A 23597-nucleotide genomic window follows, 5' to 3' on the forward strand; every position below is an offset into this window, starting at 1 on the left:
GAAAGGGGAAGTGAGGAAAGGCTGGGAGGAAAACGAATCCTGTGAAATGGTTCTGGAGGAGAGAACTGTGAGCGCCCCCGGGCCCTGGGTGAGCTGAGAAGGGACACGCAAGACAACCATAATGAACACTTAGCAGACGGCTGCTGCGCACAGACAAACCCCCGCAAAGTCCCAGTGGCCTTCAGCACCCACGCATCTGGGGGGCCTGGGCTTCAGGCTCCGGGGCTGGTTCAAGTGCACTCCGCGTGCTTCTTATTGCTCTAGAGCCAGCAGGCTACGCGTGCTTATCCCGTAACAAAGGTGGGGACAAAAGAGGACCAAACCACTGCCAAGTACAGTTCCAGTCTCTGCTCGTCTCGCACCGGCTAAGAGCCCGTGAGCCAGAGCAGCCAGAGATCAGTGCAGCGAGGAGGATCCCGCCCCACCGCGCACCGTGCCGAGCAACAGCCAGAGAACTGGTGCGGGGTTCAGGGCGGCGGGGCGAACTGGGGACCATATGGAGGCCAATGGAAGAAATGACCATTTGCAACAGCCCAGACTTGCCAAATTTCCATTTTCTTCCTAATCCGAATCTCGTATCTGGAAACTCACAAACTGCTCCATCAGCTTCGAAGTGTCAAAAGCTAACAGTTGGTTCGTGTTATCAGGGTTGCTGTTCCATGAGTGGGGGAGAAACAGGAAAAAGAAAAACAGCTGGAAAAAATGGAAAATTCAGTCCACATTGATGAGGGAAGGACTGAGGAATTAAATGACAACTGCCTTATATTTGCCAAATATACAAGCCCTCAGACATTGAAAATAATACACAGAACAGAACACCTGCTTTCCAGAAGTCTCCTATGTACAGAAACCAAGACACAGACAGTATGCAACACATATTATAACAGTTGCAAAAACATCAGAAATGTATGCACATAGCACAGCTTGAATCAGGCTACCAAAACCTTTACTTTTATTGCAATAACAAAAATACTGAGCAGGACTAGAAAGAACTAAAAAATATAACAGGAAATAAATCAAGCTCTGTGCCAACGGTATAACTGGGGTCCCCACGCAAGCCCCAAGCTGCATTTCCTAGTCAAAGAAGCGTGTCCTAGAACATACCTTCCCAATCCAGAGAAACTGTCACAGAGGGTGGGGCCAAACCTGGCAGAACATTAGGAGAGAGAGAGTAGATGTTTGAAAGTCATTAAATATTTAGAATCTCCATGCTGAAAATATGAATTATATAGCAATAGCATCAGAGACTTAAACTACCAGAATCAAGCTTGACAAGCAGAGGGTTACTGTTACTGACTTGTCAACTTACACCCACCCACATTCCCTGACGAAGTGACTTTTTTGGAGAATGATGTTATATACAAAAACCTAAAGCTACATAAAGTTTATATATATATATCTACATTCCACTTATGAAAGACTGACTTAAGGGAGGGGAAAAAAAAAGGAAAGCCACAAGCCTGGAAAATAAAATTGCAATACATGAAAATCACAAATAATTAGTACAGTAACACACCCCCATCCATGGTTTCAGTTACCCACAGTCAACCATGATCCAAAAATATTAAATGGAAAATTCCAGAAATAAACAATTCATAAGTTTTAAATTGAGCACTGTTCTGAGAATTGTGATGAAATCTCTCACTATGCCACTGTGTCCTGCCCAGGATGTGAGTCATTCCTTTGTTCAGCATATCCATGCTATAGACACTACTTGTCCCTTGAGTCACTGAATAGCATCTCAGATATCAGATAGACAGTCAAGGTATTGCAGTACTTACGTTCAAGTCACCCTTTATTTACTTAATAATGGCCTCCAAGCACAAAAGGAGTCATGTTGGCAATTCAGATATGCCAAAGAGAAGCCATAAAGTGCTTCCCTAAAGTGCAAAGGTGAAAGTTCTTGACTTAAAATGAAATTTTATCATCTCAATTCATCATCAGAAGAAAAGTAGAGTAAAATAAGATATTTTGAAAGAGAGACCACATTCATATAACTTTTATTACAGTATATTGTTATAATATTCAATTTTATTATTATTATTGTTAATCTCTTACTGTGCTTAATATATAAATTAAATTTGTATAGGAAAAACATAGTATATATAGAGTTCAGTTATATCCATGGTTTCAGGTATCCACTGGGGGTTTTGAAAGGTATCCTCTATGTATAAGTGGGGAGCTGCTATATTCAAAATAAATAATGAGTTCCTACCAATCAATTAAAAAAAGACAAACAGAAAAATAAGCTCCCTCCCTACTCAAAATGAAAACACTCACACACTATGTGTCAGATAAATATATAAAACCATGCTCAACCTTAATAGCAATTAGGAAAAAGCAAGTAAACCACAGTGAGATTCTATTTCAAATTCATCAGACTGGCAACTTGAACAAAGTCAAGTGTTGAAGAGGTTGTACACACAGGTACCTCCATACGGGTAAAGGCCATGTAAACCGGCCCAACTGCTTTGGAAAACAGTCTAGTGATATCCAAAAATTCTAAAGATGCTCATAAGTACTGACTTAGCAATGTCTCTGCTAAATAAATATACCATGGAGAAATCTGTACACCTTTACACACAGGATGTAAAAGAAGGTTCAGCAATAGCTTTATAATAGAAAAAAAAAATTGGCAATAATCAAATGTTCATTAAAGAATGGATGAATAACTAGCATAATCATCCAATAGAATTTAAGCAGTGAAAAATAAATGAACTCCACACAGGACAACAAAGATGAACATCACAATATTGCATAAAAAACTAAAATCATAAAAGGATGTATAGCATGACTCTGCCTGTTAATGTTTAAAACCAGATGAAGGTTAAGTTATTTTATAAAATACATAAACTATAGTAAAAAGTCAAGGTAACAACACAAAATTCAGACTAGTGATTGCTCACAGGCACAAGGATACTAACAGGAAGGGATACACTGGGGACTTCAACTGCATAATGTCCTTTCTCTTAAGCTGGGTGGTGGACTGGATTGATAGCTATAATAAAGGATTGGAAGATAGATGGGGCTGATCGCTACTTGGTTGCTTTCCTGAAAGAGCAGGGAGAGGGCCACGCGAGACTTAAGGGAAGAGGGGATGTCAGGAGGATAACGGAAAGGACTACTTGTCTTACCTCAAAAATCCACGATGCTTCATACTGCTTAAAAAAGTCGATGGACTAAGCACACAGTAGAGCTCACCCCCACTTTCCTGGTACCACATGGCTATGTCCTTTCACCTGGGGTGTCTTCACGATCCCACCGAGAGTTCGGTTCTACTATAGGGGCATAAGCCCACTCTCCCCGCCTCTGACTACAACTCAAATCCCTGGACAAGTACACAAAACAACTGATTCAGCACTCTAGAAAGTATACAGACAAATTTTGATTGAGTCAAAACCTGGAGAAGTAACCTACACAGGATGAACTGCATAGGATTTGCTGTTTTCTCACATGCTTTTGCCCAAAGATGGGCCCCAGCTGCAGAGCTGCACAATATCATGGGCAGCTAAGACCCAATGAGAAACCTGCTTTTCTGTACACAGGTAAAAGGCTTCTGAAAGTTGGGAGTAGAGAGAACCCAAAAGAGAGGTCCCCTAATTCTACCTGCACAAGTATCAACCTGAGCTACAAGCAGAGCACAGGCTCAAACCAGCATAACATCTGCCAAGGAAACTGAACTGAGCATTTGTAACATTCACACCAGTTTCAGACTAACCCCAGAAATGCACATGTGCAGGACAGACACAAATCAGCGCAGCAAAGACCTACACTGAGATCTGAACCACTACCCACGGGAAGCAAATCAGAACCTAAGGCCCAAACCTCACCAGGTTGACCACCTAGTAAAACAAAATATCAACAGTCACCACAGGACTATAACAGAGTGCACACAATTTACCACTGACAATTTCCAGCATACAATCCAAAACCGTCTGACAGAGAACATGGAAAAGGTGACCAATTCTTCATAGTAGTCCATCTTGAGATGACTCGGATCAGGGACAATCAGAGATTTTAAGGCAACTATTTTAACTATGCTTCATGAGGTGGAAAAAAGAAAAACACATTTAAGAGAAATGAAAATATACAAATTCTTAGCAGAGCGATAAGAACAACAACAAAAAATGACCAAATATAATTTTTAAAACTAAAAAAATATCTAAAATTAATAAAATGTGTTTGATGACCAAGGCAGCAAAGTGGAAATGATAGAAGAACCGCTGAACACGGAGATGGGTCAACAGAAATTATCCAGTATGAACAATAGAGAGAAAAGACAGAAAAAAAGTGAGCCAAGTCTTGGGATCTTCTGGGATAAAATTTTAAAAAATCTAACATGGCTGTTAAGTTGAGTTCCCGAAGCAGAGGAGGAAGAAATTGAAACGGAAAAGTTATCTAAAGAAGTAATGACCAGAAACTAACTAAAATTGGTGAAAGACATAAATTTACAGATTCAAGCTCAGTGAACCTGAAAACAGATAAACTCAAAGAAAACCACACCTAAACTCAGGAAAACCACACTGCTAAAAACAAAGATAATGACATAAACCTAGAAAGTAGCTAGAGACAGACAACACATTACACACAAGAGAACAACAAATGAAATCATTAGGAGTTTCTCTACAGAAACCAGAGGCAGAAGACAACGCAACAGTATCTTTAAATTGTTGAGAAAAAAGAACTAGCAATCCAGAATTCTATATTCAATAAAAATATCCTGCATAATAAAAGGTAAGTAAACATGCTCTCAGACAAAGGAACACTAAGAAACTCACCACCAGCAGGCACGTTCTGTAAGAAATGCTAAGAGAAGTTTTCCACACTGAAAGGAAAAATCACCAGAAGGAAACACGGATCTTCAGGAATGAAAGAAGGGCAAGAGAAATGGTAAGTAACTAGGTAAATATAAAAGAATACTGTTTTCCTCTTAAGTTCTTTAAAATGTATATTTAAAGCAAAAACTTTTAACAATAAATGGTGCAGTTTCCAATGTATGTAGACAAAATACACGTAACTTAAAAAACATAAAGGTAACTGAGGAAGGGGGTAGGTAAAGCTAGAACATGTATTTTAATGTAAATTAAACCAACTTCAAGAAAATATGAATAATTCACAATAATAAAAGGGGCAATTCATTCAGAAGACATAACATTTATAAGAGTGTATGCACCTAATACTATAGCTTCAAAAAAATTAAAGAAACATGGACAGAATAAAAGCAAAATAGACAAGTCTACAATCATAGTAAAAAAATGTTACACTCTTTTCTGAGAAATTGATAGAACACTAAGACCAAAAAAATCAGGAGACATAGAAGAGCTGAACACAATTCAATTAGATTGATCTATCTGACATTTATAGGTCATTCTACTCCTAGGTTTTCTTCTCAAGAGAAATGGAAACATATGTCCACACAAAGACTTTTATACAAATATTCATAGCACCTTTATTTGTAATAGTACAAAACTAGTACAACCTAAATGTCCATCCATAAGTGAACGGATAAACACATTTTGATATATTTATACAATGAAACAATACTCAAAACAAAAAGGAAAGAATTGATACATACAACATTGACAGATAACATACCAACATTACACATCTCAAAATCACTAGGCTGAGGGACAGAAATGAAGTATAAAGAATACATGCTATACGATTCATTTATATAAAACTAAGAAATACAAAGTAATCTATAATGACAGAGTTTAGATCAGTGGTTGCCTGGAGACAGGGGCAGAGGGAGGAATGGACTAGAAAAAGGGCACAAGAATACATTGGTTTGTGATAGAAATGTTTATTATCCTGATTATGATAATGGTTTTGCAAGTATATACATATGTCAAAAATGAATCAAATTATACGCTTTAAATATGTGTAGTTCATTATACTTTAATTACACCCCAAAATTAAGGAAAATATTCTACCTATCCTAAAGACAGAGTTTCTAGGCATTGTCTGAGTGCTGGTCATTCACAAGATTTATCCAAGGTATTTTTTTTAAATGCACACCTTGGACCCCACCCCAAATCTACAGAATCTGACACTCTAAGAACAGACATTTTACATAAGCTCCTTACGTGATTACTAGGCACACATCTGACAACCACTGTTTAAGAGCCAGTTCAAATGCCACTTCTTCTATGATGCCTCCTCTGATTTTACTGATAGGCAGAGTTCCCTCTTCACATCTCCCAAAGCTCCATTTCAAGAATGGCGACCATGCTCTGATTATAGTATTACCTTCCCTGCTATGCTTGAAGCTTTACAGGGAGAAATCACATGTATCGACTCTGTGCCTTCTTCTTTGTTTAGCACAGCTCCTCACACACACAGATGCTAAGTACAGGAATGGCGTGTCTGCTTGTATGTAACACAGCGCTTGTACAGTCTTGGTCCATGCCATCCAAAAGTTTACCAACTTAGATCAGTAACACTGAATGGTACAAACGTGTCTACAGGCTGTAGAGGAACAGACTGGAAATAGATTTACACTTATATAGGAAAAGAAGCATTAGGTATGCCAACTGAGTATCCAAGCAAAAGATAAAGCACATAACCCCTTTCAAACAGCAACCTACCTTATTCTGGGGCGCACATTTCAAATACCCATATTAACCATATTCCATCCTGAACGTAGCCAGGACAAGGGCTTGGTACTTCTCCAATCCCTCGCTTGTCCCCTTCTGCTCACTCTACCTCTACTACAAATACCGGTCATCATTTATTATTATGTCTGTGTGTGCTGTGCCATTTTCAAAGGCAAAGACAATACTTATTTGCTTTTCTGTAGCCTTAGAAGGAATTCAAAAAAATATTTGACAAGCAAATTAACAAAAATAAAAATAAAAATGATTGTTTAAAACTTGAAAGTGTTCATGTATATATTTCGTTTTCTTCAAAAGAGGCAATTTTTAAATGTTAACAAATCGGTAAGGAAGATGATTCCATTTTTTAAATGTTATTTTCCACTATAGAGACTTTTCTCCTGCTGGCCTATGTATAATCTTCTAAATTTCACTGGGGCTCAATAAATGGTAAATTCCTTCCTAGCACGATCATGACCCACAGTCGCCCCAGTGATGGTTTTAGATGTTCATGCTCCACATACTATCTGAAAAGACATTAGCAGCCTGAGTCAACCCACTGGGAAATAAGTGTGCAGTATTTGGGGACATGACACCTCACTTCCCTCAAAAAATCTCAAGAAACAATCACATTATGACAACAGTCACCATCCACCTCACAACTACTAAATCTAAGGGTCTGAAAGCAATGGTAAAGACACTGTAACTTAAAGAATTAAAGTAAAATTCTAATAGCTATCTGGGAAAGCCTTACCTTACTCTGTACACAGAAACACATATATGCCATCGTCAACTTAAACGCACAATGACATGTTTTCACTGACTGTTCAAAGAGCGATCTATCTGAACAGCAATCTCATGCTGTTAATTAAGCGCACGCTACCACGGGAGATAACACACTTGTGGCACTGCCCATCTTTAGGAGTAACAAATAACTGTAGAACAAATAGAGTTTGTTTCATTTGGTTGCAGTTTTCATTCTATGTGAGACGAGTTTATCTGAAATTAGTTTCTAGCCACTACAAAACCATGCAACTTACTATGCAGGTAGCACACATAGTAGTTAATCTGTGTCAGAAAGACTTGGGCAAGTCAGACTGCCACATCACCTTTCTCAGGTTCTGTAAAATGGGAACAGCAGCCCTACCTCAGAGCCTTGTTATCAAGATTAAACAAAAGAAAGCATCTAAAGTAGTTAGCGAGATGCAGGCATACCATGAGGGTTCAACTGATGTCAGCTAGTATCATAGTTACATCAGCTTCTTTGGTCTCCAGTTATCATTTACCTGCAACTCTAGAAGAACTTTAAAGAAGAGGGACCTACAGCCATCAGCTTTACTGTTTCTTGGAAGTTCTACTTAAAAAGGCAGGTGAAGGGAGGGGCAGGGGAGGAAGGAGAAAACATAAAAGAGCTAGAGAGATGGATTGTACCCAGTCCTTCTCTATGTTGAAGAAACTCATAATTAAAAAACAAGCTGCAATTATAAATGTCTGTGGTTAGTGACTGCCAGGCACAGTTTTAAAATGTAGTAACTATACATGTCAAAACACACTGGAGTCTGAGAACACAGAGCAGAACTTTGTCATAATAACTTCAAGTTCAAATAGCAAAGCCTACACAGAATTTCTTTTCTAAAACCGTCTCTTCTTCCTTTGCTATAGTCTCTCTCTCTCAAATTTTATGTGTACAATCTCCTAGTAACCTAAAGCACATCTTACCACCACTGTGAATCTCTCAAACATATTTGCATCTTAGGTGTCTTCTTACTTTTTTCACTTTGCCACTTCCTGCAAGAATACCTGACATGCTGATCTAATTGTATAACAGCAGTCTCATTAATGTGCAAAAATGACTTGGAAACCTGTTTCAGATAACTGTATTCAGCAAATCACTGTGTGAAGAAGCCTCATAAAACCCATCAAGGATACTGGAAAACGTACAAGGAAGCGCAGTTCCAGGTGACAACTGATATGCAAGCTGCTTATCCCCCAATTTACTGTCGTAGTTCTGGCCCCTGACACCAAGCACTCCTGGGAGAAAAATGCCTAGGGTTCCTTCAAATCTTTGTCTGCACAACAAAATAGTCCCATTCATTTATTTTTGCTTTTACTTCCCTTGTCTATGAGGTCAAATTCATAAAGTCCTCTCTAAGACCAAGGTAAGTTTAGTATCTATTTAGTACCTATATTTTCTTCCATGTAATTTATTGTTTCGGGTCTTACACTTAGGTCTTTGATCCAACAGATCATATGACAAGATGCTCAAGTTCACTAGCTATCAGGGAAATGCAAATCAAAACTACAATGAGATCCCACCTCCCACCTATTGGAATAGCTACTATCAATAAGACAGTAATAACAAGCGTTAGAGAGGCTGTGGAGACCTCATGCACTGCTGGTGGGAATGTAAACCAGTACAGCCACTATGGAAAACAGTATGGAGGCTCCTCAAAAAGTTAAGAACAGAGTGAAATGACCCAGCAACCCCTCTTCTGGTTACCCCAAATTTTGAAAACACTTATTCCTAAAGATACATGGTAGGCAAAAGTAGGTTTACAGTTGTTTGTATGGAAAAACATATAATACAAAAATAAATAATAAAACAAGAATAAACTGTGTTTTGCATGCTCACAAGTAAAAAACTACTTTTGCCAACCCCTGTATATGCACCCCTATGATCACTGCAGCATTATTCACGGTGCTCTAGACATGGACACAACCAAAGTGTCCTTCGATAGAGGACTGGATGGAGAAGATGTGGGACATGTATATTGTGGATACTGCTCGGCCATAAGCAAGGATCAAACACTGACATTTGGGACACAGGGATGGGCCTTGAGAATATCATGCTAAGTGAAATAAGTCAGACGGAAAAAGTCAAGAACCACATGATTTCACTCCTAGGTGGGATATAAAACTGAAAGCAACAAATGAACAAACAGGACAAACAAATAAAACCTCACAGACACAGACGACAGTATGGTAGTAACCAGGGGGGAAGGGGGGAAGGAGCAGTGAAGGGTAAAGGGGTCAAATACATGGTGACAGAAAGAGATGTGACTTCGGGTGGTGAACACAAAACCAATATACAGATGATCTATTACAGGATCACTTATTAACCAATGTCATCTCAATAAATTTAATTTTAAAAAATGAGAAATTAAGTGAAAGCAAAACTAAAAAATAAAATCAAATGAAACAGCACAGAAGTATTTGAAGTTAGCTCTTATTCAAGAAGAGATTAAATCTTACATAGCTGCCCCCAATATTTTGTGTTTTCTATTAAGATGCCTATTAAGCTCATTTTTCTGTTTCTTAGTGCTCTTGATTTTCCTGTTCCCTCACAGATCAATCACTCAGAGGGCACTAGGAGGAAAGATGATGAGGCTATCCTACAGGAATATGGAAGTGATATGTAAATGAGTATGTAAATGAGGTTCAAGGAGAGGAGGCTGGTTTTCCAAAGAGCCAGTAAATAAGATGTTGGATTCTTTTCTACCTGAATTTACCAGTTGTTGTTCCATCACTCCACAGCCAAGAACTTCTAGCCATTCTCCATGGAAGTTGATCTCCATCTCAAAGGAAGGGTGAGTAAAGGGAAAGTAGCAGTCTACCCATCTAATGTCCAGACCTGCAAAGATGCCAAGTAAAAACAGTGTTAAAAGGCAGTCTACCCATTCCTGTGATCAAATTTATCCTTTGGCTAATGACATCAATTTCTACATTCTGAGTAAAATAAATAGCAAACAAATTAATTTGCAACATATTAGGGGGAGGCAATAAATCTTAAAACTTGTAAAAAACTGGGTATGTCTTTTCCAATATGAAAAACGCTTTGTGCAGTTCCAGGACCATCTAAAACCAAATCAATCTCCTGTCAAATCCCTGCAAGTACCTGGCAGAGAAAAAAATTAGGTCAAGATCATGGCAAAGCAGGCAATTCTACTAGTTTCTATAAGTATAAATGGCATCCTTTCAGAGTTAAAGAAAAAATATTTTACTATACTGCCCTTCAAACTTGCATATCAACAATATGGCCAGTTTAGAATAAACTAATCAACTTTCACTTCCATAATTTTTAAATTAAGTCTATGAGCTAATTAAAAGTTAAAATAAGATCAGCTGAATTTAAGCAAAACATTTAAAAAGTCCAAACATTTTTTTCTACAGATGACTGATAAACATACTTGCTTTTAAAGAAACCAAGTGCATGCTAAATGCCAGGATGAATTTCTCAATGAGCAATCATAAATATGGTACTTATAAACAATGATATTATTATTTAACAAAGGAAAAGACTAATAAATTCAAAACAAAGCCTGCAAAGCGCAGAGGCTACTAAAAGTAGAGAAACCAGAGGAGAAGATGCCCACTGTGAGGAACACACACAAAAGTGGGCACTGGGCAAATCACCTATGGTCTGCACCCTACGCTCCTTTCACTCCATGTAATGATCTTTCTCTTCTTTGAGGCAACACTCTTGATGGTGTCTCTCCATGGTAACATGCCCCTCTGTGAATTTAAAATACTGTGTTTTCTCCTCCAAGAATATTTGCATTTAAAACCTAGTGGGGATCAGAATGTGAAATAAATAAAAATAATAACAAAAATTGCTTCCATTTATTGAGCATTTACTATGCTTCTCATCTCATTCCACAGACAGGGCAAAACTATTAGAAAGGCCAAGTCTCGCCCAAAGGCTCACAGCTAGCAAATAACTAAGCTAAACCCAGTTCTACCTAACTCCTACACTTGACAATTAAAACACTTCTCTTCCCATCAAAAAAGATATTTCAAGCCCGGCTGGCATGGCCCAGCAGTTGAGCATCGACCTGTGATCCAGGATACGACGCTTCAATTCCTGGTCAGGGCACATGCCCAGGTCATGGGCTCGATCCGCAGTGGGGGACGTGCAGGAGGCAGCCGATTAATGACTCTCATCATTGATGTTTCTCTCTCTCCCTTCCTCTCTTTGAAATCAATTAAGATATATATATTTTCTTAAAAAAGGTATTTCAAGAATCAGATGAGAAGCGAATTATGAGACAAGGTGATCATCCCTATGCCCCAAGTTACACAGGAGAAGGTAGTTTTCCTTTCACTGTTCCGTTTTAGTTGCATTTGTTTTCCTAGTTCCCTGCTGTCCAAGGCAAGTGAATGGCTGACTTCTGTTTACAATAGTAATACTATATTTCCCCCTTTTATTACACATGTGGTATAGTAGACAAATATTAAACTGCACAGATAGTGTACAATTTGCTAAATGGTGCCATATGCATACATCCATGACAGTCACCACAATAAATGTAATGAACATATCCCTCACCCCCAAAAGCTTCCTCATGCCCTTCTGTAACCCTACCTGCCCATCGCCCCTACCTCTCCCTTCTCGCCCCCATTAGCCCTAGGCAACCACTGATCTCCTGTCTGTCACTATAGATGAGTTTGCATTTCCTAGAATTTATAAAAGTGTAATCATACAGAATGTACTGTTTTTTGTCTCACTTTGTTCATCCAACATAATTATTTTAAGATTCACCCATGTTGCTGTACATATTAACAGTTCATTCCCTTTCATTACTGAGCAGATTTTGCCAACATTTTTCTAACTGGGAAGAAAAAAGCTGGTCCTGTTGCAGGCCACTGGGAAAATGTCTCCAAGTCCCCTGAGTAGTCCAGGCTTTTCTATACAGAAGCTTCTATGCGCAGAGCAACTCTTTATCCACAATTGTATTCTGGGAAGAAGGTGTTTGCACACCTGTGTGATTGTCCATCTTTGGGACAAATAATCCCCTACCAATATTCTTATTAAAAAGCTCCAGAGACAATCCTGCTGGCAAACAGAAATGTGTGAAGCATTGGGATATATAACTGAGTGCAGAAGGACTGGCAGGCAAAACAATTATCATTCTTTTTGGCAACTCTTGGCAGGTAAGCACAAATCACCTTCTGAAAACAATTTAGAAAAACAAATTTTGTGTACATGGCTTTTTATACTTAGTTCAAATATTACCAAATGCAGGAAGAGTACTCAGGGTTAACATGATGATTTCATCATCATATAAATAAACATCCACCTAAATGCCTGACATAGTTAGGTGAGGTTGACACAAATTAACTTTCTTTATATGTCCTTAATTTATTCCTTTGGACAGTATAAATAAATAGCATAGTTTAGATAGCTTTATATCTCACACCCATAAAACCTTGTTTCCCCTAGTCAGAGAAAAAAAAAATTTAAAGCATTAATAAGCCTTCAAAATAATCACAAGTGTTGATTAAAGTGATTCTATCATCAGTGTTTAATTAAGACCAAACTGCCCTGCCGAGCATGGCTCAGCAGTTGAGCGTCGACCTGGGATCCAGGCGATCGGGGTTCGATTCCCGGTCAGGGCACATGCCCGGGTTGTGGGCTCGATCAATGACTCTCTCATCATTGATGTTTCTATCTCTCTCTCCCTCTCCTTTCCTCTCTCTGAAATCAATAAAGTTCTATTAAAAAAAAATAAGTAAATAAAATCTCTTGTTAAAAAAAAAAAAGACCAAACTAAATCCCTACTGCATGAAGGCTATGGGGATCTGAGCCTCCGTAGAGACAGGACCCATCTGAGCTGCTGGTATTGATGGTGTCATCAAAGCACAAGGACTGGAGTGAAAAGTGATGTGAGGATCTCTCTCCTTCTCCAGAAACATCCTTTAACTGAAGGGTTTTTGCTTTATCACTTCCAAAACTAGATAAAATTATAACTTTGGATTAAAAAATTTTAATGTTGAATAAATTCTTTTTATTTTATTTTATTTTTTCCATCACCATTTATCCCTCTATGCTCTCTTCCAGCCCCACCCCACCCCCTTGAATAAATTCTTATGATAGATTTTCCATGCATTGGCTGCATCAACCCTCGCTCTTCTTTGGGCTAAGACCTCAGCCACCACGGCCCTCAGTGTCTTCTTGCTCTGCCACCCTACCAGTGGCTCTCTCAGTAGCAATGAAAGGTTAATTGTTCCACCCACTGAAAAATACATTCAGCAAAGCAGAAAAAGGCAAGGAAGTTAGCCAAAGTTTTTCAGAGTCCACGAAAAAGATTAATATTAATGATTTGTGGAGTAGAACTCATTGATAATATTACAGAAAGTAAGACAGAAAACACACATTGTCGAAAGTTTTGTCTAACAAAACTGGGACGTTCTGAATCCTTTTCACTTCCTCAGATCTTTCACTAAAAGTTTTGTGTTTAAATCTATATGACCCTGCAAAGAGCATCAAATCCATAAACCACTCATTTTCTCTGTTCCACTACTTTAAAGACATCTTCAGTTCTTCAATTCTGCTTCCTTCACATACAGGAAAAGCCAAAATCTATGAAATAGCATTTTTGAGAAGGCTACGGATCTACTTCAAATATAAATGGTTATTGTTTCAAAGTAAGTAATATTAATGTGCAGTTTTGCCAAAAAACGTATTCTTTTATACATTGTAAACAATTTAAATTTCAGTTACATTGACACATTAAACAGTAATTTTTAAAAGAAATCACTGGTCACGTAATTATTTATTGACTATTTTTATATTATCCCAGAAGTACACTTTCATCTTGTTTTATGCCTATAACCTCAAAATTATGCTAAGAATTACTATATTGGGTAAAAAAGCATCTTGACATGCATCGTGTATTAAAAGATGTGATACTGAAAAATCAGCTCAAAACCCTCCTGAGTGTGGCTTATTTCACATGTCAAGTACCAGAAGTCAGTGAAAAAAATCAACTAAAAACTGTATTTTGTATAATGTATTAATAGCGGGGAATTTTTTATAAATATGTCCAAATCATATGGATTCATTGTGCATTAGACTAACCTCTTATTGAGGTGATAGAAGAAAACTAAATGCACATGTATTATATATATATCTAATGAAAATTCTTTTTTTTGTTTGTACATAATAATTTATTAAAACATATTCACAAGTGAAGCTCAGAGCTTTTTAAAAATTGCCTTAGGCCCTGGTAGGTATGGTTCAGTGGTTAGAGCGACAGCCAGAGCACCAATGGGCCACAGGTTCCATCGCAGGCCCAGTGAGGGCACGTGCGGGAGGCAACCTATCAATCTGTCCCATTCATGTCTCCTCCCTCTCTCCCTCCCTTCCATTCTCTCTAAAACATCAATGGAGCCCGGCTGGCTCAGCGGTTGAGCATCGACTAGGGTCCAAGAGATCACAGTTCGATTCCCAGTCAGGGCACATGCCCGGGTGGAGGGCTCGATCCCCAGCAGGGGGCGTGCAGGAGGCAGCCGGTCACTGACTCATCATTGATGTTTCTCTCTCTCTCTCCCTCTCTCTTCCTCACTCTGAAATCAATAAAAATATATTTTTTAAAAAAATCAGTGGAAAAAATATCTTCAGGTGAGGATTAACAAAAGAAGAAAATGTCCTTAGAACTCTGTGACCTTAAATCCAAGAGCCTAGAGCCAAGTAGAAGAAAGAGCATCTTAGAATTCAAGTCTCAGATTTCTACCTTTTTCCCTGTAAAATCATGGATGGGTTGATTCACCTCTCTGAGGCCCCGCTTCCTCAAGCCCCCATGGGCTACAACAACAGCTACGCCACCCAGTAGTTCTGAGTAAAGAGCCCCTAGGAGTTCGCTTTTTCTCAGGGGCAGAGGCCCTCCTCGGAGCTGGGCACTGCCTGTGCTTCCACTCCTGAACGAGGTGCTGAGTGCGCAGGCACGGGGACAGCCCACAAGACGCATTCCCTCAGCTGGGCCCTCAGGAATGACTGGTGAAGATTTCTTAGGACAGTAATGTGAGCCCAAATGGCAGAGGCGCAAGAGGAACTCGAACTCAACTCTGGCAGGATGGTACCTACCCCTACCTGCCAAGAAAACCAGGGGCCAGGAAAGGCAGCAGCGCATCTTGCCCGCTCTGCGCACCGGCCTCTCGATCGGGGATGTGGTTCACGCAGGGGTAAGCATGACTGTGTGTGGTGGGACGGGCGGGAGGGGCACTTGCCCACCGCTCCCTGACTCCTGTGCGATGTTGCTGTGCCTAAGCACTCCGACATACTGCGAAAGCTAAATATATGTCACTCCCTCTTACCTCCGCAGGTCTCATGTAAACATAATACAACATTTCATTTCCCTGACTCGCTGGCTCATTAAGGGGTTCCTCCTCTGTTTCCCATATTCCTTATATTTAGAACTTTGCTATCAGAACCACCTCCCAGAGGTGTCAGAATCTAAATTGTGAAAGGTTGACGGTCCAAACTAGAGCGTATACCAGTAATTTTAGATATCCTACTATGGCTACTCTCCACTGAAGCAGACAAATTTTTTAAATTGACTACAAATATACAATTAATCACTGCTGTTGAGCACTCATTTTTCAGCAGGTTTTCCCTCCTTTGGCCTTAGAGAAACAGTAGAATGTAGCACACTGACCCCAGTACTGCTACTCCTGCTTTCTGCAAAAGGATACATGTTGCTTTATAATAACAGGGCATCGGTGAGAAATCTCACACCCCTGTCCCTGTCCCACCCCTTTCCTTCTGACCTTTAAGGGTAAACTTCTAGAGTTTCCTTTTTATTGCCAGATGGAAGCAAATAGCAAGTGCCAACATGTACCTCTGTTTTCCGTCCTTTCTTAGATAAAAGACAGCATCCTCTGCACATTACTCTGCACCATGCTTTATTTCACTTAATGGCATGTCCTGGAGGTCTCTCCAGCTGAATACATGCAGCATCAACTCGTTCATGTTCAGACTCCTGCATGGTGTCCATCAAGCGGCCATGCCATGCTTATGTAAGAAGTCACTTACTGATGTATATTTGGACTACATCCAAATATTTCACTATGAAAAATGACACTGCGACAAACTAGCCTGCTGGGTCAAAGAGGAAATGCTTTTATAATTTTAGTAAATATTGCCAAATTATCCTCTATAGGAGCTATAGAATTTTGTACGCCCATCATCAAGGGGGCTGAGGCCACACAACTAATTAGTAAAAAAGTCAAGCTAGAGCTCAGGTCCCAGGTGCAAATTCAGGGCTGTGCAGAAAAAGCCCACCCAGCTTGACCTCCATGCACAGCTCTCCGGCGGCTAACGCAATCACTGAGCACACGGACCAGGTTCCCAGCTTCCCTCTGCTGTCCTTGCCCTGCTGCCTGTGTGCCCCGTCTCCCCCCAGCACAGGAAATGAGTGTGCTCCGGCTGACTGGCGGCAGGGCTGGCAGTAATGAGGAAGAAGAGGCCCGCGTTAGGCCTGAAGCACCCATGTGGGACTGTGAACACTGATTCCATTTCCAAGCCCACCTCACAAGGAACACAAAGTCATTCACAACTAACAATTCGTTCCCCATCTAGGGCCTTACAAACCTGGCAATGTCACCACTGTGACTCTTTAGTGCGCCATATATATCCTATGTGTCCACATAGCCACATACCTTTGAGTCCAGTACTGCAGACTGCTAAGTGGAATAAAATCATTCCAACTACACAGTTAATGCTAAATACCACCTTTTCCTTCTCATAGAGGGAAAAGGGGTAATAAAATCTTCTGGTGTGGGACCCCCATAGCACACAGTAGAAGATGTTAGCTCTATTTCAGCCACAACGACTCCCTTTGCTAAGACATACACAAAGTAATTGGGGAAAAATAAAAGGCTAGCAAATTCTCTCACCACTGGTGATGGTGTAACTGATGCCACAGTTATCAGTCCTCTAGCGTGTTAAAGCGTTATTTCAGGCTGTTGCCCAGGGACTCCCACACACAGGAATCCTTTTGATTAAGGCTTGAATCTGAAGATATTATCATTTCTCCACCTCATAATAGGTTAGAAATGGAGTGTAGCACAATTTAATAGCCCTTCATTCTAAATCTGGGAATTGGTGTCCGAGGCACTAAGGGACCACCCTCTGGCTCCATAGTGAGTGGAAGGGGACAACCTAACAACAACCTGGCCTAGGTGTGAACCGTAGCCACAAACCCTCTGGTCCTCAGTCTTCCCCTCCAACTCATGGTTACATAGACAAGGTGTGTAGACAAGAGGCTCACACTCCACCCCACAAATCTGGTCACAGAGACTTGGGTGGGTCGGGCATAATTACGGGAACAGCAATCATAGATCTATAATCAAATCCCAGCTCCTCCATGTTTAGCCCAGTGACTTCCAGCAAGTGATTTAACCTCTCACTGTCTCAATTTTGTCTAAAATAAAAATAATGCTAACCTCACCAAATTTTGGTGACAATTCAGTAAAGAAAAATGTGTAAAAACCTAGCATGGTACCTGGCACCTAAAAAATACTCACTAGGTGATTTTTTAATCGAATGTCATTGAAAATCAGATCATAATCTAAAATACAGCTCACCTTTTCATAAGAATAAGAAGGAAAATAAACTTTCTAAATTGCATTCCAAAGGCGATCACCTTTTGTTGTGAATTTGCTACAGCACTGTGCTAAAATACTTTACTTGCCTTCTACAATTTAATCCTCACAGTGATGTAAGGCTGACATAAAACACTGTACAATAATTATCACTGCTCCCATCTTACAGATAAAGGAACTGTGGCTGAAACAGTTTATGTATCGAATCTAAGTTAACATGGCTAGCGAATGCCAAGATCAGGATTCAAAACCAGGTATGTCAGACAACAAAGCCCTATGCTGCCCTCCACTGGAACAGACTGAGAAACGGCACGAACTCAGTTTCCCGTGCAAAGTGCCCTGACAAGTCCAAGATGGCACCATCAGTCTCCCTGTTCTTCTGACCTATAACAATGACAGCTATGATGAGAGAGAGGAAGAGTGAGAGAGAGAGAGAAAAACAAAAAGGCATAGTCTAAGTTCAAAGATTTAGGAGAAATACCTCCACAAGCCAAAAACAGATGAGAAACACAAAATGGTGTGACAGGGTAAAGCACAGGGTTGCTGGGCTCCAAGTCCAAAACCAGAAGAGGAGCTAGGAGCTTGCCTTCTGCAAGGTAACATATAGTTTGTTGGCTCTGGGTCTGAGGAAGGGTAAAGGGTAAAAGTCATACACTAGGATGAAATAAGCTCCATGCTGGTAAAAGAAGGGTGACAAAAACTGTAATCAAAGCTAGCCTGGGGCTGTAGCTCTGAAGAACTAGGCTTAGGGATCCACGCCACAGGTGCCGGATCTGCCCTAAATGAGGGCCGGTGCTCCATCCGCCAGATCCCCATACACCCTGTTCTGCTGTTCTGGACCTTAAGCCTAGGGAGCTGGGTGGAACCAACTGCAAAGTCACATAGGGAGAAATAAGCAAAGCAGGGTAGGGCAGGAGGGGAAAAAATACAGAAAGGGAGAGAATAATAACAAAAATCTACCAAACATGACCCTGCAAACAAAAATTTTAAAATACATGAATAAATCTAATGCTAGGAGAGCCAACAAAGCCAACTAAACATGAATTCACTCCAGATGAAATTAACTTTATAAAACAACCTGAGGTTTTAAAATAAGTATGTTTCAGATATGCTAAGAGATACATGAAAGCACAACTCACTGATTTGCTTAAAAAAAAAGTAAGGCAATCTTCCGTAAACCAGATCCACACAATGCATCTTTGGGGTTTTATCCATCCCCCAATCAAACTCTGAAGGAAAACACCAGCTAATAGTTTGAAAGAATTCCTGTCACAAACATTAAGTAGTATCAAAAAAGAAGCCAAAAATAGTGACGAGAGAGGTATAAGAAAAATAAGAAAGAAGTTAGAAGAGAAAAGTGAGAGATGTAATGGAAAAATAGGAGGAAAAAGTATGTAAAAGAAGGGTAGTCAAAGGTGTCCAGTGAAAAGGAGAGGCTTCCATACCTGGACAAGATGGAATAACAAACCAGTTTTACTCTTCCACATGAAAAACAAAAAATTTTAAATTAAAAAAATCAAACCAAATATATGAAACAATACCACAGAAGACATTGTACACTAGGTAACCAAGGCCACTGATCCCTGAGAAGTGAGCACCTGACGTTGGCCCAGGAAGGAGAACACAAGAGGGGCGAGGAGTCTTCCCCAGTTGAAAAGCCAGAGCTGGGAGTCTAACCTAACATGTCAGAGTGGCTGGAGTTCACAGGACAGAGTGAAGGAGAGAGCGGGGCGCAGAGAGAGAACTAGGAAGATCTGCAGAAGATACCCCTTTAGTACTCAACTGAATTCTGTCAGTGCACGTGTGATGAAAACACTACCCCAAACCAGGGAACACATCACACAGAAGGATCAAAGGGACTAATGCTGAGAACTCACAAGACCAAGAATAGTGCCAACTCCCAACAGGCAAGTAGAAAACCTCATGATTCATGGGCTACCAGTCACTGAAGGGTTTTACATCGGTTGTGAGAAGAACTAACCCCAATCTAAACACTACACTGGTCTACCTAGCAAGGCATTTTAAAAATATCCAAAAGGATGCAAGCTTCTCTAAACAATCCCAGAGCAAAGCATGTGAATATTATTATTAGGAATATAAAAATATCCAATACATTACAAGGTAAAATTAACAATGTCTGGCATCCTATAGAAAATTATCAGGCATGCAGAGAAAAAATATAGAGAAAAATAAACAGCAATTCACCAAGAAATGACACAGATGATAGAACTAATAGAAAAATCATTAAAATATACATAATAATGTTGCTTGATATATTCAAAAAGCTAAAGGAAAGATTGAAAAGGTTAAGTACAGACATAAAAGATAAAAAAAGACACTAATTGAAACGAATGAATGAAGTGAAAAAAAGAAGGAAATTGGATGGATTTAGCAAATTAGACATTACAGGAAAAATAACTGTGAACTAGAAGATATAGATGAAAACTATACAAAATGAAATAAAAGAAAGAAAAAACATATAACTAAAAGAAAGTGAACAGAAACCAGTGAACTATGGAAAAGTTCCAAGTGGCCAAATATACATGTAATTGAAGTTCCCAACGGAGGGGAGTGACAGAGAAAATATCTGAAGAAATAATTTACCAGATTTCTCAAATTTGATGAAAAATATAAGCCCACAGACCCATGAAGCTCAATCAAACGCAGGCACAAGAAATCTGATGAAAACTACATCTAAACAAGTCATAATCAAATTGCTTAAAACGCATGGCAAAGAAAAAATTTCAAAAACCATCAAAGAGAAATGGCACATTATGTAGAGAAGAACAAGGGCAAGTGAAAGGATGACAGCAGATTTCTCAAAGGAACAATGCAAGTGAGAGAGACAATATCTTTAAGGAACTGAAAGGGAAAAAAGCTATCAATATAGAATTATTTACCCAGTAAAAACATCTCAAAAGTAAACACACGATAAAGACTTTTTTTCAGATATGTGAAAGCTGAAAGAACTCACTACTAAAAGATTTGCATTACAATTAATATCAATCATAGTCCTTCAAGCAGAAGAAAAATGATATCAGTTGGAAACCTGGACAAAGAGCTGGAAATAATAATTACCTAGGTAAATACAAGAATTTTTTCCTATTTTTTCTCCTTAAAAGCTAATCAACTGTTTAAAAAGTAACCACAATGTATTTAGGAGTCGAAATAAAATATAGCACAAAGTCAGGAACAGAAAAATGAAAGTACACTGCTGTAAGGTTCTTATACGACATGAGTGGTGAATCACTTGGAGACAGATCATGGCAACTTAAAGATGTATACTATAAACTATAAAGCAATCACTACAATAATACCAAAGAAAGTTATATCTAATAAGCCAAACAAAGAAGATAAAACTAAATAGTGAAAAATCCATAATGAATCCCAGACAAGCAAAGTTAAGAAGAGAGAACAAAGAACAAATGTGACAGACAGAAAACAAATAGCAAAATGGTCATTTCAACCCAACCGCATCAATAATCACATCAATGCAAATAATCTAATTAAAACACTTTGAAAAAAACAAAGTTGAAAAACTTTGATTTCAAGACTTATCAGAAAGCTACTGTGATAAAGACAGCGCAGTATTATATCAAGATAGACAAAGAATAGATGAATAGAACAGAATAGAGTCCAAAAATAGACCCAAACATATATGGCAAATTGATCTTAGACAAAGGAACAAAAGCAAAGCAACAAAGTGGAGAAAGGATGGTCATTTCAAGAAGCGGTGCTGGAACAACTGGGTATCTATATGCAAAAAAACTTCAATCCATACCTCATACCATATATAACATTTTTCAAAATGATCACAAACCTAAATATAAAACTGAAAAGTATAACACTTCTAGAAGAAAACAGCAGAAAAATATCACCTTTGATTAGGGAAGATTTCTCAGAAACCACATCAAAAACATAATCTGTACCAAAAAGAAATTGTTTATATTTCATCAAAATTAAGAACTTCTGACCTTTGAGAGATCCTGTTAAAGAGAATGAAAAGACAAGGCACAGACTGGGAGAAAATGTTTGCAAATCACATATCTGATAAAAGACTTATCTCCAGAATATATAAAAAAGTTTCAAAAATCAATAATAGGAAAACTGATTTTTTAAATGGCCAAAAGATCTGGCACTTCACCAGAGTATATATATAAATGTCGAATAAGCACATTATGCTCAGCATCATTAGTTATTAATAAAATGTAAGTTAAAATCACAGTCAGATGCCACTACACAACTATTAAAATGGCTAAAATTAAAATGACCAATCATACCATGCTGGCATAGATGGTGAGCGACTTCTATTCTCACACACTGCTAATAGGAATATAAAATGGTTCAAACTCAAAATAATTATGGTGAGTGAAAAAAGCCAGGTAAAAGAGAATATATACTGTAGTATTCCATGTATACATGCCTAGAAAATATAAACTAATTTACAGTGACAGAAAGCAGATCACTGCTTCAGTAGTTTGGTAGGAAGATATAACAAAGGGGCACAAGGATTTTCTCAATCTGTTGGATTTTATAATTAGGAAGACAACCGTGGCCTCAAGAGAAACAGTTAAAATCAACACAACCTGGGCTAAGCAGAAACAGAAAGGCACATGTCATAAAGTATGGCAGAAAAGAAAGAGAGTAAGGAAGCTTCCAGAGAGAGAAGGAAGGTTCAAGGATGGCATTTGCTTGCTTTCCTTGGGGATGAGTCTAGAACATATTCTAAACTGATAATTGAGGAAACAAGGTTCTGGAGAAAATAATGGGATGGGCATCAAGAAGAATGGGGTCCAGAGGCCAAGCAAGCGCAAAGCTGACACTGAGTCCCCTAGAGTTTCCTAATGAAATAGAAGAGCTTACCCTCTGGTCAGGACTAGGAAAGATGGGACTGAGACTGTTCATGGTCTGGGATAACTGAGAAAGGGATTTGCATAGTGAACTGACCAGAGATAAGAAAAAAGATCCCTACCAACCTACACCTGGCTCAGTGGCAGATATGGAGTACAAAATCTGAGCAGACAGGAAAAAACAGAAAGAGTAGATCTGGCTATCAACCCAAGGTTAGGGCTTTAACAAGTGAGTAGGGCAAGCCAAGGGTTCAAAGGACTTAAAGTGATTGATAAGAATTTAGATAGCCTTGCACTGATCAGCACTTGATAATGCTAGGGTTAGAAGTGAGGCCAGAGACAAGCGACAGGACTGAATCAAGAAATTGAGCTTTCCGTGAACCTAAGGAGTAGAAAAGGAACTTTCTTCTCCCATAAATCTTAATGTTTTCCAGGCTAACTAAAAGACTAATACAAGTAGAAACAGCATGAAATAGGTACAGTACCTGGCACACTAACTGTCTTGATAGAGTACCCTTAAAATTTTAACTACTTTTTTCCACTGAACCTCAAGGTCCATAATTTTGTTTCATTTAACATAAAACCCCCAACAATTTCAACCTCTCATTTCTCTAGTAGGAGACCTATCTGCTTTCCCTTTCCCAGCTTCTTAAATATACATCCCAGTTCAGTTCAACCACTGCTGTCTCAAGCTTTCTCCCAAGAGGGTTCCTTGTACCAACTCTTTAGACTAGACAGTTCAACTCTAGTACATATTTTTTCCTTTCACCAG

At 39.0% G+C, this 23597-nt stretch overlaps 1 protein-coding gene across 7 annotated transcripts in view; it reads right to left on the bottom strand.

The window, feature by feature from the left end:
• The window catches only part of FARS2 (phenylalanyl-tRNA synthetase 2, mitochondrial), a 458022-nt gene that overhangs the window by 283261 nt on the left and 151164 nt on the right, over positions 1 to 23597 (bottom strand). For all 7 annotated transcript variants that reach the window (XM_081143636.1, XM_081143633.1, XM_081143635.1 and 4 more), the window contains one exon: positions 10093 to 10224. In XM_081143636.1, the coding sequence (XP_080999762.1) occupies positions 10093 to 10224 (132 nt within the window). The remainder of the gene's footprint in view (positions 1 to 10092; positions 10225 to 23597) is intronic.

Source organism: Miniopterus schreibersii (genome assembly GCF_964146895.1).
Source record: "Miniopterus schreibersii genome assembly, chromosome: 8".
NCBI lineage: Eukaryota > Metazoa > Chordata > Mammalia > Chiroptera > Miniopteridae > Miniopterus > Miniopterus schreibersii.